The sequence below is a fragment of the Coenobita brevimanus genome, chromosome 8 (assembly GCF_032717465.1).
Source record: "Coenobita brevimanus isolate Jiangsu-jjx chromosome 8, ASM3271746v2, whole genome shotgun sequence".
Taxonomy (NCBI): domain Eukaryota; kingdom Metazoa; phylum Arthropoda; class Malacostraca; order Decapoda; family Coenobitidae; genus Coenobita; species Coenobita brevimanus.
Genome location: NC_136961.1, coordinates 49,807,274 through 49,826,873, shown reverse-complemented (window position 1 = coordinate 49,826,873; position 19,600 = coordinate 49,807,274). Strand labels below are relative to the sequence as shown.

At 41.8% G+C, this 19,600-nt stretch overlaps 1 protein-coding gene across 1 annotated transcript; it reads right to left on the bottom strand.

Moving 5' to 3' along the window:
* Window positions 1-656: 656 nt before the first annotated feature.
* On the bottom strand, window positions 657-18,416 carry LOC145408595 (NADH dehydrogenase [ubiquinone] 1 alpha subcomplex subunit 7-like). Its single transcript, XM_080279284.1, has 3 exons — window positions 18,325-18,416; window positions 11,760-11,962; window positions 657-797 (listed from the first exon to the last, which is right to left on the bottom strand). The coding sequence occupies exons 1-3, from the start codon at window positions 18,388-18,390 to the stop codon at window positions 716-718; spliced, it is 351 nt and encodes a 116-aa protein (XP_080135410.1). The 5' UTR covers window positions 18,391-18,416; the 3' UTR covers window positions 657-715.
* Window positions 18,417-19,600: the final 1,184 nt, after the last annotated feature.

Here is a 19,600-nt window from a genome sequence, read left to right as displayed (position 1 = left end):
AGCTGCACCAACAGTGTAGGAATGGCCCATAGCCGTCCTTCATCTGTTGCCCAAGGAAACCCAGTGACGGCCCATAGCCGTGCCGGGGAGGGACACCAAAGCCCCTCGCCCCTTGTGACTACGCGACGTGAGGGGCACTACCCCTCTGCCAACCTACTTATTGACATGTAGGGAACACAAACGGGTTTGTTATATGGTTACCACCCAGCACTGTAAATGGTTTCCTGGCTTACAAGAAACTATTAGGCTTGTCATTCAATGTAAAGCTACCTGAAAAGGAAAGAAAAGTAATAAAAAGTGACATGAAAGAAGGAAGAATTAGGAAAGGAGGGCAGACACAGAAAAACAGTGATAAAGGTGAAGGAAGAAGTAGGCAGCATTGCATCAAGTGAGTGGATGATGGTCACCACCACCTACCACCAAATTAAATATCACTGAAAAAATAATGCAAACAGGGACATGTATGTAACTGACCACAGTATGAAAAAACAAAACAACCAGCATTAGTGCATGGAGAGAAAGCTAAAGAGAGCATTCATTCCAGGTCTGCTGCAGCTGCTAACAGCAAGTGACAGACTATGAGAGTGCTCAGCACAAGTTAACTTGACAGGAACACCTTGGAGGTGGAAAATCATATACAAACTCAAACTTAGCTACTATTTATTCAAAATTTACATACTGTACAAATGCCAATATACACTTATTTGTTTACACATTAATTAAAACCACTGTCAAATGCATGTACAGGTCCTGGAGTCTTGGGCTTCTTGGTGACTACAGCCACAGCATCTTCAGTCCTGTGAAGAAAGATACACACATTGTACAGAGTGGTTCATACATTACACCCAATCTTGCCATTTGGTTGTCAAATTCTCGTGTGTTATACAGACACCTTCATTAGCATGATTAATGTCTATCTTGCTTCACAAATATAGTAATCAATATTTATTTAAAAAGAGGGGGGGGGGCAGCAGCACATTATTAGGCAGGAAAAGGGTAATGGGAGGAAGGAAATTATGCAAGCTAGGCAATGGTGATACTGAGCTATCCCTGAAACATGAGAATTTGCCAGCAAGGGAATGCAATATATGGACCACCCAATATAATCATTATTACTTGGTTATAGCACAGTTTAGCTCTTCTGTCTTATCTACCTATAACCAAATGCCTTAACCCCTAAAACGCGGGTGTTTACAGTCGATCCCCCCCGAGTGGCGGGGTTGTATCGCGGTCTGAGTACCTGTAGGAAAATATTCGCCAAAAATCAGAGATTAACCCTAGAACATTATACTTGGTATGGCAGATAGTACTTACATTCAGCTTTCTCCAGAGACAGGTGTTGAGCCTTTGTGGACTACCCAAGGACTTGTGGAGACTTGCAAAGTTGGGTAACCAAATCTTCACTTTCACACCTCAAGCAACCCGGTTTCCCCTCTACCACAGCCTCATTCTGTCACAGTAAACTTTATACTACAACGTAAAGGTAGTTAGGAATCCGTATTTGTACAATAAGCACTGAAAATAAGGCTAAAATCAACGGAGCGTACGGCCGACATGCACTGTGGCGGCGGTCTTCCCGTCACTCAACAAACATTTCCATTTTCACAGCTAAAAACATGTATACTACATTATTTTCAATCATATTACTTCCCAAAAGATCACCACGGAGCGCTTTTTATTCTGCCTTACGTCCGCCACTTTATTCTCGTTCCTGTCGGCCGCTTGCACTGACTGGGAAGAGCTAGAACTCGCCATAATCTCACTTTGAAAGCCTGCAGTAAACTGACGCTAAACAGAGGCAAACCGTGAGAAAAAAAGCTAGTGTTACAACTGGGGAAACAAGCGTTTCCTAGTAGCACAAACTGCTTGTGAGAGGAGATCGCAGATTTACAGTTCTGAGTGCTCAGAGCGCTGCCATGTATCACAGCCAGGCTGGCCGGGCCGTGGTGGGGGGGGGACAGGGGGAAAACGCGATATTTGGCAACAACTGAGGTCAGTAGTACAAAGGTAAAGTATGCTAGTTGTAGCTAGAGGGTGGTGGTACTGATAGACAATACCAGCTGGAGCCTGCTTGCCCGCGGTTATTCAAAATTTACCAAAATCGCAAACGCGACGACCCGTCGTTCTGCCCTTATGGCTGAGCGTCGCAAACGCGACGATCCGCGTTTTAGGGGTTAATCTTGTAAGAGATGGTCACAAACAAATTGCCTCTAAACTGCCCTGCACTCAGCTATTTGGCTGCCTTCCCTCCAAGTCACTTCTCCCTCCCTTATTTCTTTCTCCACTCCATCCCTCCATCTCAGCCTTCCCTGGACTCCTTTCCCCCTCTGCCTCACTCGCATACACTCTCTAGTTAGGCTCATTCTCCATCCTCCATCCTCTTCACAAGGCCAAACCATCTCAGAGCATTTCTCTTGATACTTTCAGTCATATCTACATCAATATCACAATGCACCTTTACTTCCTCATTTGTCTGTCTCTCCATGTAACTCCACATGTTCCTCTCATGTAACTGATTCCCACAGCTCTCACTCTTGCTTCCTTCTAGCAAGGTCTAAGCATTGCTTCCATACATTAGAGTGGGATTACAATACTGCCATGCAACAATTTTTTTTTACATCCATGTTCATTTCCCAATTCCTTATCACTACTTTCTGTAAACAAATAACCTTTATACCCTGCTATATCAATTCAAGTGCTTCATCCTCTAAACTTCCATCCTTACTCACCACACAACCTAAGTTCTCTAATGCACTCATATTCTCCATTTCCTCACCATCCAGCCTCACTGTGCGTTCTGACTTTACTTCTCTCAAAGACCACAAGTTTACTATCGTCTACTTTCACTTCTAGATTCCATTTCTCACATACATTCCCATACTTACTCACAAAGTCTTGCAGATCCCATTCATCTTCACTTACCAAGACAGTATCATCAGCAATCAACAGAATAGAAGTTTCCAAACCCCACCCTCACTAATTAGAGTCTGTACTCCAACATCCACTTTCCTACATCCATCTGTATACAGTATAAACTGAATAACCACAGAGACATAACACATCCCTGATTCAATCCAATATTCAAATCAAAGAACTCAGTTCACTATCCCCACACACTCCAACCTTAGCACCCTCATATATATTCTTTGCAGCATCTATTCCATGTATTTCTAATACCTTCCTCATTCCTTCAGTCAAATTGGTCATGTGCTTCCTCCAGATCCATGAAGGCAGCATACATCACCTTTCCCTTCACTCGATACTCTTCCACTATACATCTTAACATAAATATCTGATGTATGCAACCTCTTCCCTTCCTAAAAACTCCATTCTTCTCCAATTCCTTATATACTTCCCCAACAGTATTGATGAGAATCTTGGCACAGACATGTATTTAGTACAGTACTTGCACAATACAACAGAAAAAGACTATCTTGACAGGCAAAAACAAAAAGACTTCCACATAACCTTCTCAGTACATAATGCAGAATTTTATTTTATTTCACCCAGATTTGGGGTTATGAGGGGTACACCGAGCAAGACATGGGACGAGGTCATTAAGTGTGACCTTAGGGTTAAGGGACTGAACAGGGAGGCTGCAATGGATCGTGCAGCGTGGAGAGCCGCCATTAGGTGACCAAGGCCGACACATGCAAGCATGTTGGAGCCTTTAAAAACGAAAAACGAAAAACAAATTTTCTACATAAGAACTTACACTGTTCTCCATACCTTAAATATCTTCTCATTTCAGAAATACCAATTTTAATTATCCATCCACTTCACCCGCACTGTCTTAACTTGCCTTCTTCCATCATTCACTAATTTAGTCTTTCCCCTGTACATTTCCCATCACTAAATCACCATATGAGTGCTGGGATGATTTTGGATCAGTAGAACTAATCCAACTGGAATTAGTCTTTCAGATATTATCATCATCATCATCATCATCTAATCATGTGTTGCCCCAAGAGGAGCAAAGAAGCACTGGGCTAGTCAAGTTGGTCCTGACATTTATGATGAGAGTGACCAGCCAAAACTGTCCTATTTTCGTTCAGAAGCGATGGGTAACTAGGTAACTATTATAATACTTGACAGTCGATTGTGTGGTAACATTAGGCCTATGGGGCTGAGACTGACATTTTCAGGTGTGTAAAATCTTCAAATTGGTAAGAGAAAATTTTCCTTTGGTGAAAGTTGAAAAATCATTGCCTTTTTGTGGCTGGGGTGATAGTTGAGCCAGAAGATTTGTGGACTCTAGGGGTTAAGGCCTGTATACAAAGTGTATGGTAGTGCAATTATGATTATGGTTAGAAAATGTTGCACAGATTTTTTTTTTTTTTTTTTTTTTAATGCGAGGAAGAAGGAACCAAGGCCATGAGCCCGCAGTAACAGTTCCCTCCAAGAGAAAAACAAAATACAAGAGAGAGCCAAATTCAAGATCCGATCATTTTGAGATGCCTGGACACACTGCGTTTGAAAGACTGGAGATCATAGGCAGCAGGAAATATTTCATTTTGTCCTTTTGTGTGTGTGTGTGTGTGTGTGTGTGTGTGTGTGTGTGTGCTGGAGGGGAACTTAAAGTTCATCCCTACAACTCGGCAAATAGGCTAATTCGGCAAGGCTTGCACATGTATTATGCCGAGTTGTAGAGGTTTTACTGTATGTCGATCGTTCACTTAAGGTCATTAGGCATTTACATAACTGCCAATGTCTCGTATGTAGCCTTATGTTAAGATGAAGGAACGATCGTAAATCAGCTGATTCATATTTCAATATACTTATATCTTTTCAGTTAATACCCATTATTTGATGCCATATTTTACATTTACTATAAAAACAATAAACCACCATCATTTTTATAACTCATATAATTCAAAAACTACTGTACTTGCTAAATAAACTGATATGTAAATAAATGACGGGGAATCATCCTGACGGCGAATTGACTTGACGGCAAATTGTCCCGATTCCGAGGCTAAGGGACAATAAGGGCCTCACAGCCCTCACTCATCACTATCAGAACTGGCTGGTTGGGCAGGGCTGGCTGGTGGGCAGGGCTGGCTAATGAGGCTGGACTGGTAGACGAGTGTGTGTTGTCCAGCGTCGACCATGTGGGGATGTTTGCGCTGCATTTGCACATTTGCTGTTCACTGAGACGTGGATGATCCATCGTTGTAGCAAATTGTTCCCATCATATAGTGAGCATAGGGAACTAAAAGGTCGACACTGTATAAGCGAAATATTGTATAAAGAGCCATCGTATAATGAGGGGTTACATATATATGTATACTGTATATATACAGTAATCCCTCCACTACCCGATGTAATAGAGCCAAAGGCATGTCTGGAAAGTGGTCCCGTCCAGAAAGTGGGCCCCTGGCTCCTGGACTGGTACTTAAGGACCCTAACCCAGCCTAACTTTGAAAGCCACCTAAATAACTCCCAACCGGACATGCATGGCACCAATTTAAACCTATTTAAGAGCCTATTCACACCAATAATGGACATAAAGCATGAAATAAATGAAAAGGAACCAAAGAATGCCAGGGTACTTATATCACTTTTGTGGCTGCCTTTCTAAGGTTTTGGCAGTGGTGAAAATGCTCTTGAAGCACGTACAGTAATCAAGTGTTGTGCTGCACTTAATTCTTTGCACTGTGAGTTATAATTTTTTAACACTGCACATTGTTCTTAACTGCACCACTGCAGTTCTAACCGCCAGTTGTGAATAAACAGTGAATAAACTGCAATACCTCGCCACTAAAACACACAGGAATTTACAGTGTTGTGCAGTGTCAAGAAATCAGAATTTAGAGAGCAGAGCATTAACTGTGGACTGCAAACTGGCAGTTCAAACCAGTCCAGGAGCCAGGGACTTGTAAGTACCCAGAATGTTTAATATTGTATAAACTCACCTCTAAAACCTTATTCTATGGTACTTTTGCATTTATTTCAGTCTTTTATGTCCCCTATTGGTGTGATTTGGGTCTTAAATAGGTGCTATGCATGTCCAGAGGGAGTTGTATAGGTGTTTTTCTGAGTTAGGGGCCATAAGTACAAGTCCAGGAGGCTGATGCCCACTGTTCAGACGGGACCACTTTCCGGACATGACTTTGGCTCTATTACATCGGATAATGGAGGGATTACAGTATATATATATATATATATATATATATATGTACTGTATATATATAGCAGCCTCTGTGGTACAGTGGTAGAGTGTGCGTTTCGTACACGGGTGAGCCAGGGTTCGCGCCCCGCCAGGGTAATAAACTTTGGGAGTGTTCACCCGGCCACGTACTACATTGGCGGACACCAGGGGTGCTGTGGTTGAACCAGTGTCGCTTACTATAAAGTATACTTGCACCCAATCGGCTTGCACGGGCCGTTTACACTTGGTTCACAGACTACACACACATCTAAAGCCACTCCAACACTACAATTACACTTACAAGCACTTCTCACCCTCCATACAATCTCTACCAGACAGCCTAAGCCACTTGGTAGAGATACATTGGCTGTATTGTCCCGATTTCAGTCGGGATAGGCCGGTCCTGCAGTGGATACTCAAACGGCTGATGATGATGATATATATATATATATACACTAAATCCTTAAGTAACACGTGGTTGAGTAACACGTTTTTGTTCTAACACAGTCAGCATAATGAGACAAGTCATGTCAACACGCAGAAAAACTCGAGCTCACGCGGGAAGTCAGCTGGCCTGGGGACGAAATTTGAAAGTTGCGCGCTATGACGTCACCCTCTAAACTCTGGGTACATTTCCTGGGTACATATTTCCATTCTGTATGGGTATTTATCTCAGTACCACAGCCAGCCACCTCAGCCAAACAGCCCTAGTGAGATGGGATATGTTCGGGTAGGTTAGGTTGCTGAAATTTTGCCTGGGAAGCACAGTGGGCATATTTTCGTGAAAAAACTATGGTTAGTTTTGAAATGACAGGGCAAGCGTTGTTCCTGGCTGAGGGTTCCTGGTGGTTTTTATGAATACGCATACAGAATGGAAATATGTTTCCTGGGCAAACTCAAGGCCAAACGGTTTGACGAAATTTATGGGTTTCGGCAATTTCAGGGGACAAAATGGAACGACAATGTATGTTAATCAGAAAAAAAAAAAAAAAAACTCTTTGCGTTCTCGTAAGTTAGAGTTCAGTTCCACATTCTTCGTTTGATTTCATGCTTCCCAACACATTTTGGACCAACTGGGCATATGGTTATCAGTTCTTTCTCATGCCTCATCTAGTTCTTACCCACACTTATCATGGATTTTGCAGTTTTAAGGAACGAAATGGAACAAAAATGTTTGCTAATTAGAGGAAAAGTTACTCTTTCGTCCCTGTGTTATCGTAAGTTAGCGTTCAGTTCCACATTCTTCGTTCGATTTTGTGCTTCCCAACACGTTTCTAACTAACTGAGCATACTGTTATCAATCCTTTCTCATGCCTTACCTAGTTCTACCCCACACTCATAATGGGTTTCGCAGTTTTAGGGGACGAAATGGAACGAAAATGTTTGCTAATTAGAAAAAAATACACACTGAGGTGGTTTGGCCATGTGGAGAGGATGGAGGGTGAAAGACTGACGAAGAGAGTGTATGTGAGGGAGGTGGAGAGGGGAAGAGGGAGGGGGAGGCCGAGGATGGGATGGAGAGGTATATGAGAGAGGGGGGTGTGAGTTGGGAGCAGGGCAGTGATATGGCGGGGGACAGGGCAACGTGGAGGCGATTTGTTTGTGGCCACCCCAAACGGGATTGAGGCATCTGTCAATAGATAGATAGATAGATAGACTTTCGTCTATGTGTTCTTGTTAGTGTTCAGTTCCACATTTTTCATTCGGTTTCGTGCTTCCCAACACATTTAGGACCGACTGAGCATACGGCTAACAAGTCCTTTCTTGCGTCTCACAGACTCTACCTCACAGTCATATGGGTTTCAAGTTTTAGGAGATGAAACTGAACGAAAATGTTTGCTAATCACACACACACACACACACACACACACACACACACACACACACACAAAAATACTTCCATCCATGTGCTCGTGTAAGTGAGCATTCAGTTTCACATTCTTCGTTCTTCTTCTTCCTGAGTCTTATGTTTGTCAGATTACTTCTGGGAGGTAAATAAACATTTCATGCTAAATCTGTTTCCCCCGCTGTTTTAAGCTGTGTTCCGCCGTCAACTTGTTTGACACGTCAGGGTTACGGTGAAATTAGGGTCTGTCCTAACCTAAGTGTTTAAACTTAACCTAACCTAGCTTAACTATACCTTATAATTTAACCAAACCTAACCTAACCTAGCATCCAGTTGGGAAGTTGGGAGACGAAAATCACCTTGGAGTACATCAAGACAATCGTGTTAGGGCTTAAGGAACGTGATGATAAAAAGTGGGAAATTTTTCAGCAGGAAAAGGTAATTTACCACCCTGAAAATAGTCAGAAAAATTCAGAAAACAAACTGGAGGAATATGAACTGAACTGGTAAGGTTCTTCCACTGCTTTCAGTAAAGCGTACAAAAAAAAAAAAAAAAAAAAAAAAAGCATAAAAGAAAGCACCATCATAACGATTTGGAAGGACCGGGAGAAGATAAAGATCGTGCGTAGGAAGTGATGCAATCCTGGCAGCTGTGAAGGTTTATATGTTGTCCTGAAACTGATTGAGAAGCTTATAGGGCATTCTGTGGAGCATCAGAGAAAGCAAACTCTCACTTTAACCCTTTTTTTACCATCTTACCCCACGTCCTTTACCTCCACCTACTTGTATACGCACCATCAGGTAAAACACTGAAAGAGATATAACTGTTGTAATTAAAAACATCAGTGGTATTAAAAATGGCATTAACAAAAACAGAAGTTGGACTGGGTCAACACCACCTCCACTGAGTACCCTTTTGTTGATACGTAGCTCCACGGTATTTTACTCCCACCCCCCAACCCCAATGTTGTTGTCCATGAGTCGCCGTCTCGTATCATGTGGCCTCCGGGAGAGACGTTTGGCCGTATAGTTAGACTAAAATTTACGGGTCTGGCTGTTTTAGGGAACAAAATGGAGCGAAAATGTTTGCAAACCAGAAAAAAGGTACTCTTTCACCCATGTGTTCTCCTGAGTTAGCGTTCCATTTCACATTCTTTGTTCGGTATCACTCTTCCCAACACATCTCGAACTGATTGAGCAGTTTAGCCATATGTTTAGTCTATCAGAAATGCGTTGGGAAACGCGATATCAAACGAAAAATGTGAAACTGAACACTAACTCACAAGAACACACGGATGACAGTAATTTTTTCTCGTTAGAACAAATTCTCGTTCTATTTTGTACCCTAAAACTGCCAGACCCATAAATTTTTGTCTAACCCTATGGCCTAAGGTCTCTCCTGAAAGCCACATGATATGAGAGAAGGCGAATCTTTGACAACAACATTGGGATTGGGGGATGGGAGGAAAATACCGGGGAGCTACGTACCAACAAAAAGGAACCCAGCCCAACTTTTGTTTTTGTTAATGCTATTTTTAATACCACTGATGTTTTTAATTACAACAGTTATATCTCTTTCAATGTTTTACCTGATGGTGGGTGCAAGTGGGGGTAATTTACGAGGGGTTAGGTGGTAAGAAGAAGTAAAAAGTGAGAGTTTTGGAAAGTTGCCAGAACACATTGTACCATTATACATGTAAACATATTGTCTGAGTGACGCGGATTTGAGTACCACGGTCTTTGTCCAGCCCCTATTGCCCACGGTACTCAAGGTTTGAGTGTATACAGGAATATATATTATACTGTATATATACTGTATGTATATGGATGGATGGTGTTATAAAAGATACAAGGTAAGGCAGTAGATATAGTGGCATCCTTAGGGAGAGAGTGAGGCTTCGAAGCTAACAGTAATGTCGTTTACTGATGAAACTGTATTTGTATGTGAAACTGAATGGGAGGTTGCTAGGTTTAGTGAATGAGTCTAGGAGTATATGTAAGAAATGTAATCTAAAAGTGAAAGTTGCTAAGAGTGATGTAATGGCACCTACAATAAATGAAGTCAGAAGGCAAAGCGAGGCTGGACGGTCAAAAACTGGAGACTGTGAGTACTGCACCTTAAAGTATTTAAATAGTATGGAATTTCAGACAATGAAGTGCTTAATGAGGGTTCAGCAGGGATGAAAGGCTGTCTGTTCACTGAAAACAGTGATAAGGAATAGGGAGCAAGTATGGAAGTAAAAAAGTCACTGCATGACATTACTGTGATCTTTACTCTAAGGTATGGAAGTCCCTGCTGAATGGACACAAGTCAAGAGTTGGAGCAGCAGAAATGAGTTATCTGGGAGAAGTGTACAGTTATATAGAGAGAGACACACAGACAGACACACAAATGAGGAAGTGAGGGAATGTTGTGGCAATGTATTTACCTATTTGTAGTATACAGGAATTGAGCAATGCTCGTGTTGTCCTGTCTCCATATCCACATTTATCAAGTCTACCTTTACACACATGAATGTTTTTCTCATGCACCACCTCTTTGTCTAAGTCGTTCCAAATATTTAAGTATTTACCTAATATACCTAATTGTGATATACACGGAATGTACTATGCTCGTGGGTTTCCGTCGCTGTTTCTCAGTAAGTCAAATTTAGCTTTAAACTCGTTTAAGTTTTTAGACTGGACAATCTCTGTGTCCAGGCTATTCCATAAGTCTATACTTCTGTAAGGATAGCTATATTTCTTGATATCCTTCAAGCAGCTTGACTTTTTCAATTTCATTCCGTGTCCTCTTGTTGCTCTCTTATCCCATACAAACAGATCTTCTTTGTCAATTTTATCTACTCCCACCATGGTCCTGAACACTGTAATCATGTCTCCCCTCTTTCTCCTTTCCTCTAAGGAAGGCAAATCCAGTTTTTCCAGCCTCTCTCTGTATGACAGGTCTATCAGACTGGGGACCATCTTGGTTGCTGTTCTTTGTATTCTCTCAATGTGGCTTCAAGCATTAAGAAGAATACTCAGACTGTCTGGCATGTGGAGAGGATGGAGAATGAAAGGGTGGCTAAAAGAAGTATACGTGAATGAGGTGGCAGGGCAAGATGGAATGGGAGACCGAGGATGAGGTAAAGCCAAATGGTAATGACCATGGTGACATGGAGACAATGTGTTTGTGTCTGCATCTTATAGCATGAAGGCATCTGGCTAAAGACAGACAGACAGAAAGGATTACACAGTCTAATAGAAAGGCTAGAAAACTTGAGATCAATGCATAATAATCTGCAATACACAGCAAGGACCATAAGAAACTTGTCTTTGGGCCCTTAGCATGGCTACATGCAGCTATTACTTTATAATATACAAAATACTGTGATTGGCAAGCCAAGAGATAACTAAGCGAGAACCTGCTTTGAACTGAGCCTGTAGTACCCCTACCTCAATTCATCATTTCCATCTATAAGGATGCATGATGATTTTTGAAGGTACTGTTCATCCCTCCATTACAATAATGTCATACATACTGGTATTTTATTCTTGCTATCTACAGATAATTCACTCTATGAGTGAATGAATTGACAGCTGTACCTAACACCCAGTATTCCTAATGTCTTCCCTATGCTGATTAAAATTGTCAGAAGACAGCATTAATAAAATAACGACATCTACAATATACATTTTAAATAAATATGAAAAAAAATTGTTTATCAACCACAATATATGAGACTTATAAACAAGTACAACCGTTCAATGCACAATTCTCACTCAGGCTTAGATGAAAGTAACTTGGTGGGACCAGTGCTAGAGTTGATGGCTACAACTTCATTGGGTTCAATGGCACGTCGTCCATCCCGGGTGTAGTAGTAGTTGGATGAAAGGCTGGCACTCACTCCTTTAGGTAGGTTGGGAGGTGGCTGGGACCGACATGAGATATGATCTGCTTGTCGGAGTGCACTGGTGTGTTCACGCTGTTAACAAAAATTGCAGGTGATAATTTTACTATGAAACCCTTTTGAATTATGTTGATGATTACATCAACATGATACACTACTTAACTGCTTGAACTTTTTATTATGATGCTGTATTTTGTATTTCATTTATACTACCACTATGAACTTTTATTCTGCTTTAGGAGGCATCTTATGAGTTAGATTACTTAAGGCTATAACCCACTCCTGAAGTTAGAAAACTCTAACCTAATGTAATATTGTTGAGAGACAGTAAGTACATAATCGGACTGAAGAGATTAAAGTGGTTTGACAGCACTATAGTTCTTTCACTTTAACTAGGTGGACATTTTTGTTATTATGCTGCTTACTTCTTGTTGCTCAGTGGTGGAACATGAGTACAAAGAAAAAGAGTTGCCTCCTGGAGGAGTGAGGCTCTTGAGATAAATGGATTACTGTAATTACCATTCACGATAGCAAAGCTGGTACTGTTTTCAATTTGTCTGTGTGTGTGACTGTGTGTCTGTTAGCAAGATAACTTGCAACCACTCAAGATATCATCACAAAATTTTACAGGTGTGTAGTAGGGAAAAAAATCAATCACAAGTTTGAAACTGGTGAAAGTAATGACCGGTCATGCTCTGTGTGTCTGTTACCAAGATAACTTTGCCACCGCTCAAGATATCATCATGAGTGCTCCCTCAATCAACGCATTTAAGAACATAATACGATAATCACATGGCACAGTTAGAAATGGATGTGGGCAATGGCATCCATACAGATCAATAGTGCAATCTGCAGATATTACTGGTGTGCTTTGATGTGGTACTGACAAACAACTTGCCCAGCCAAGAACTGAAGGAAAGCTACCAGTCCCAATAAAATCACAAGTTAAAAGCCTTGGTGTCCACCTGAGTGCAAATGCAACATTTCATCACCAAAGGGAAACCACAAAAAAAGCCAGAAGAATAGCAGGGTGGATCCTGAGGGAGCTCCACTCCAGAGAAGCAGAATGCCTTCAACACTTTGGAAAACATTGGTCAAGCCAGTACTGGACTGGTCACCCCACAAGAGGACATCCAAACATTCAAATCGGTCCAACGAATTTACAAGGAACACTAGAGAGGTAAAAGACCTGAACTACTTGCAATGTCTACAATGCCTCAGCCTAATGAAGTGCACATATACTGTGCCCTACTTAAGTTCCACACACGATCACCACGCTGCCTCCATACTTTGCACACGGCACCGTGGCAGGCAGGTCTACTTGACCCTAGTCATTTTCGACATTTTCCTTTCTGAAGGCTCCAACATGCATGCATGTGTCACCTAATTGCAGCTTTTCCATTCTGCTCGATCTCTGGCAGCTTCCCTATTAAGTCCCTTAACCTGAAGTTACACTCAGTGATCTCGTCCCAGGTCTTTTTCAGTCTACCTCTCAATACCCTACCCCTAACATTAACACTTCTCACTTTCTGCATCCAATTATCATCCCCCATCCTCTCCACCTGCCCAAACCATCTCAATCTGCCTCCCCTCAGCACAACACCAATGCACTACAATCCCATCCTATCTCTCAACTCTTCCATCGTAAACCTAGCCCCCCAGGCCTTGCACTCATGGATGCACTGCACATCCACCTTATCATTGCCATTTCTGTATGTCTAAGCCTACGAACATCCTCTTCCTTTACTGCCCAGGTCTCGCAACCATACAGCATCACACTCCTACTACATGCAGCATACAAAGATCCCTTAGTACAGAGGGAGAGCCCTCTCATGTCAGGAGAGGCAACAGCTCCCTGAACTTCTTCCAACCACTCTTTACTCTAGCCACAGAGCTAGCTTCTGCCCCACCTCCAGCACATAACATGTCTCCCAAATAATCCAACCATCCATCCATCATCCAATCCTGTGTCGCCCCACGAGAGGCGTAGGAACCTGGGGCTGGGCAAGTTGGTCCTGACATTTAAGATGAGAATGACCAGCCTCACTCATCCCTAAGTGGCATTACGTAAGCAATAAACCCCAACCACCCCTTAGATATAAACCCTCACTGGCTCAATCCAATTGGTGCAAAATAATTACCCACTAAACCACCAGGTGCCAAAATTTGGTTATATGGTTACCACCCGGCATAGTAAATGGATTCCTGGTGTACAGGAAACCATTTGGCTTGTCACTGTGTAGAATCACCCACAGGCAGAAGGAAGAGGAAAGAATGAAGGAAAGAAAGACAGCTGAAGGAGTGTAAAGTCATCCACAGGCAGAAGGACGAGGAAAGACTGAAGGACAGAAAGACAGAAGAGGATGGAAGGAAAGATGGATGGAGAAGAGAAAAGGGCAGACACCCGAGAGCAGCTCTACATAATAATAATAATAATAATTCTATCTATCTATCATCCAATCCTACATTGCCCCATGAGGAGCGTAGGAGCCCGGGGCTAGGCAGTTGGTCCCGACATTTAAGATGAGAGTGACCAGCCTCACTCATCCCTGAGTGGCATTACATGAGCAATCAACCCCAACCATCCCTTGGACATAAACCTTCACCAGCTCAATCCGATTGGAGCGCAATAATTACCCACTAAACCACCAGGCGCCAAAATTTGGTTATATGGTTACCACCCAGCGTAGTAAATGGTTTCCTGATGTACAGGAAACCATTTGGGTTGTCACTCAGTGTAGAGTCACCCACAGGCAGAAGGAAGAGAAAAGAATGAAGGAAAGAAAGACAGAAGAGGGAGTGTAAAGTTGCCCATAGGCAGAAGGACGTGGAAAGAATGAACGAAAGGAAGACAGAAGAGGATGGAAGGAAAGAGGGATGGAGGAGAGGAAAGGGCAGACACCTGAGAGCAGCACTACATTGAGTGAGTGAATGGTGAGTGCCCCCACCTACCACAAATAATAATAATAATAATGTTTCGGAGAGCCTCGGAGGGCCTGATACGACAAATAAAAATAATAATAATAATAATCATAATAATAATAATGTTTTGGAGAGCCTCGGAGGGCCCGATACCTGCCAGGGCCCCAACCAAATAGGTAGATTTGTATGGCCATGTGGAATGTGAGAGGTGTGAGTGAGTAGAGCAAGAGGGTGGATATGGAGAATGTGTTCAAGAGTGTGAGATATGCCGTGATGGCACTGCGTGAGACAAAGACGGGAGAGTGTGAAGTAATGGAGTGGGAGGGTGTGAAATGTGTAAGATCGGGCATGAATGGGCAAGGAAGATGCAAGGAAGGAATTATTTTGTTGATGAATGAGGTGTGGCAGAATGGAATGAGAGATTACAAATGTGTCAGCTCGAGATGTACTCTATGTATGTCAAGTTAAAGTTTGAGAAGGTGAAAGTGGCTGTGATTGTACCATATGTACCATGTGATGACAGGAGTGAGAGAGAGAAAGACAGGTTTTGGAATGGGCTGGATGAAGCAGTGGGAGAAATACCCAGGAGCTATAAAGTGATTAATGGGTGATATGATTGGAAGAGCAGGCACCGGTCCCGGTGCCGACAGAGTACCAGGAAAGGAGGTTGTGCATTTGTAACTTGTATTTCAAACACAATGATACACATAAATATACATGGTAGGGTATATATATAAGGAACGGGGATCATGTTGAAAGGAACCTAATTGATTACGTGCTTGTTGGGAGGTCGATTCTGGAAATGGTTGCTGATACAAGGGACGTGAGAGGACAATGTGGAGGTCTGCCAGCGTGAGTTTTTGTATCATGGCTGGATGAATGTTGTGAGAAGTGCATGATCAGGGATTTGGCACTCCTTTTTAACATGACAGTGTCTGGACTGACTCTATCAGATACGTTTGTGTGAAGCTACAGAATGTGGTGACTGTTTTTGGTGTATCAGATACAGCCAGGACTCCGGGGGCTTGAATGATGAGTGAATGGAAATGTGGCCAATTGGACTGGGCAAACTTAGGCTGTCTGGATGTGCTACTCCTCACCCTGCCCTAGGATGGGAAAAGAAGTCCAAGGCCCGTACTTATAAAACATTAAGACTGCATCATAGGGAGAAAGTCTGTCCTAAATTCACAGCAGCGAGTCATAACTCCATATGTTCGACCTAACCTGAGTCATAGCTAAAGACACCTCCCGAGTTGGTTTAGCGCTTAGGAAGCGGCTTATGACTCTATCATAATGGTAAACATGGCTGCTGCACCTCATAACAAATTCGCCACCATTAAGCCGTTCTCGTGACAGGAAAGATGTGCTGAATGAGCTAAGTGATGCAGAACTAGTAAAAAGATACCGCTTGGACCATGGAGGCATAATTTTTTGTGGCAGATTTGGTGTGGGAGACCCTAACAACACCAACAACAAGAAACAAGGCTCTCACGCCAGAAATGAAAGCTATTTTAATGTTGCGTTACTGTGCAACTGGAAAAATGCAAATTTCTAGTGGTGACAACCACATGTGCATTTCTCTGTCGCCTCGCTATAGAAGATGAGGAGAATTGTGGCTGAACAGGAAGCCATAGACAGAGGCATTAATGAACAGTACAGAGCTCTCAAGAACAATCTCTTGAGAGTTACTGATGTAATATGCAGTTGGATAAGAGGCCCACCAAGACATAAAGTAACCTGGTGGTGGGATGAGGGTGTAGAAGCTGCAGTTAAGGAGAAATGAAGGCTTTTCTAGGAATGGAAGATGGGTGGTAACATGGAAGAATACTTGGCTGCCAAGCGTAGGGCTAGAAGAGAGGTATACAGGGCGAAGTCTGAGTCACAGATGTTATGTCTGTGGGTTCCCTTGACTTTATGGGGTTTGTGCAGGAGACAGAAGAGTTGCAACAGAAGATTGTGGATGTAAAGGATTTACCTTTTTCCTCAGATGAGGACTCTATGGAGCTGACGCAGCAAGAGAACCGTGCTGGGGACCAGTAAGAGTCCTGCCTTGCCTCAAAACCCCACTCCTCCTCCCCCCAGCAAGCCCACAACCTCTCCAATTCAAGGTGAGGAATCCTCCAGTGTATTTATGTAATGATGTCATTATTATGTAGGAAAATGTCCTGGGAAAAATCCCTGAAAATTGTCCCAGAGGTGAACTTGGGGCTAGCTTGGACACCATGAAACCCTTTAACATGAAGGCGGAAATCTCATAAAGTGGGACCTTCGGATACAATACTTGTGTGTTATGTGAGCGATGCCTGTACTTCCATAAATTCAAATGAAGATGAGGTCAGGTCAGAGTCTATGAAAGAAACATTTGCAAATGCTGACGAGCAGACGAGTGCTACACCTCCTCCTGGATAGCCAGCAGCAGGCATGGGAATAATTATAACAAAATGTGTCTTGGCAATGCACTACGAACAATATTAATATCACTCATACAACCAGGTTTCAGTCAAGCACAAAATCTCAAACTCGTACTGATTTAGAGCTTCATTATTACAGTCTATCTTATTAGGGATCGAATGCATTTAAAAGACCCATCCTTAGCTGGTTAAAAAACGACGTAGTCTGTTTTTTGGATGGTCGAAATTGATGTTTTCAATCAATCTATTCCTAACTGGACAGTATAAGATGCGAAATGGGTGGCTGACTGAGAATTAGTATTAGCTTCTTGATATCTTAAGGAAGAGCAGCTGATGCATTTGGGAGAATTTGTGTTACTACAATCCTTAGATATATGGGTTCCAGCACAAAAAACACATTTAGGTTCATCATTTTTTCTAGAACATCTCTCATATGCATGACCAAAACTTTGACAGTGATGACACTCCGTAACCCAGAACTGGTCAAAAACGTGGCACCTTGTAAGATCTACATAAATATAGTTGCCCTGTTCCACAATGAAAGATCTCACCTCTGGCGATATATTCAAGAAAACGGTTTTAGTGTTATTCCTTGTTCTTGTGAAGAGAAGGCTGAGGGCACAACCTTGATCAACAAGCATCTTAACTTTACTGTTTTTATTCAGAATGCTTGGGATGATGTCAAAACTCATCCAAGGAAGAGGAAAGGCCCATCATGGTCATTTTTGGCAGCATTTTCTGTGGCTCTGATTTGCAAAAAGTGCCATCCACAGCCAAATGATCAGTACCCCAGCCGCTTCACCTTTGGCCTCGGCTGACGGAAACTTCATTACTAGCCCACCAGTCCTAGTCTTAAGGAAACTGGTACCGAGTCAAGTACACTCACACTCGGGGAAATCCCAACTTCTGCCACACCCTGAACGAACTTCTTGCTGGGAAAGGACCATAGTAAAGTACCACTAACTGTATCGGTACTCATATAAATACACCACAGAAGAAAATATTCCTACGATTTCACGGGCCCAGTCACTTTCATATAATCTAGCTAAAATAATGATTGTAGAGCCAGGTTCCTTACCTCGTATCACAATATGTTATACTTACACCTAAAAGAAACTGGCGAAGAGTACGCAAGAAAGGAGAAACGTCCCGATAATTAACTCGAGGCATTGTAGATCCAGACGGCGTTGTCGTCCTCACTCTCGGAGAAACAGTGTTGCCAGGTGCAGGCCCTAAAATATCTGTAGAATCATCCATAAAATTTCTTGAGATTTGAAGAAAATTCTGTAGATCACAAATTCACGCATATATTGACAAAAGGTATGCAAATATAAGTCTTAGAAGTTATATGTGCCTTTATTTAAAAGAAAAAAAAAATGATTAATTCCATATGAATAATCTAAGATTAATAGTTTTATTAAATTAAGAATATGGTATGAATTTTCATATTTCAAATTCATAAAATGCGGATTAACACACAGTTACTATGGGTCAAGTTAGACACGAACCTAACTGAAAACTTAACACTGAAAACAAGGGCTAAAAGAGCGAGCCTCTTTTTCACTTTTCGTTTTGCTCATAACTTTCTAGGCCAAAAAACTATAACCTTGTTATATTAGATAACCGTAGGAACAGTCGCTAACACCACTAATATATTCCAAATATGTCCAAACTTCCGAAACTAACTCTAACATACCTGCTTCTGACTCCCTCAGAATGTAAACAAAAATGGCAGTACACCGGCGCATTCGATAGTAGAAGAATGTATATATTTAATATTGAAATTTTCGTATTAGTTCACAGATTAAGCAGTTTATAAGTATATTAATTGTTATACTGCAAGTACTAGTCTAATATAGCTTAAGCGACATAATTTTAAATTAAAGAAAATACATTACTTCATAGAAAACTTTACGTTTCAAGGGTTAACTACTGTATACAATACGCTTTCTTTCAGGACTGTCGTCTTGCCCACTGCTAAATTTCTCTATGGTATTTGTAAATTGAATTCCTTTCCATATTATATGTAAAATTTCTTGAGAATTTCTGTAATATATCAAAATATCTGTAGATTAAGCACAAAATTCTGTATTTCTGTAGATCCTTCCAAAAATCTGTAGAAATACAGAAATTTCTGTAGACCTGGCAACCCTGCGGAGAAATAACAGCTGATCAGTGTTGCCCCACTTGTAAATGGAATGATCGTACTTGCTCTTCAAAATTATCGTTCTTCACGAATTATCTTGCACTATTAAATTCGTTCTTTATAATGTTCAATAATCTGACGTATTTTAAAACTGTCGCCGATACTTTGGTGTATTTACTGAAACTTACCCATTACAATTATCTTTATCAGCAGAACCTTCTAAAACTCTCTCCA

Bases quoted from the DNA above. Each gene is read 5' to 3' on its own strand.
- LOC145408595 (XM_080279284.1), bottom strand. From the start codon at position 18,390: ATGCCTCGAGTTAATTATCGGGACGTTTCTCCTTTCTTGCGTACTCTT. The intron at 11,963-18,324 runs GTAAGTATAACA...TTTTGTTAACAG, and splicing joins TTCGCCAGTTTCTTTTAGGT to CGTGAACACACCAGTGCACT. The intron at 798-11,759 runs GTGAGAATTGTG...CTTTCTTCACAG, and splicing joins TTACTTTCATCTAAGCCTGA to GACTGAAGATGCTGTGGCTG.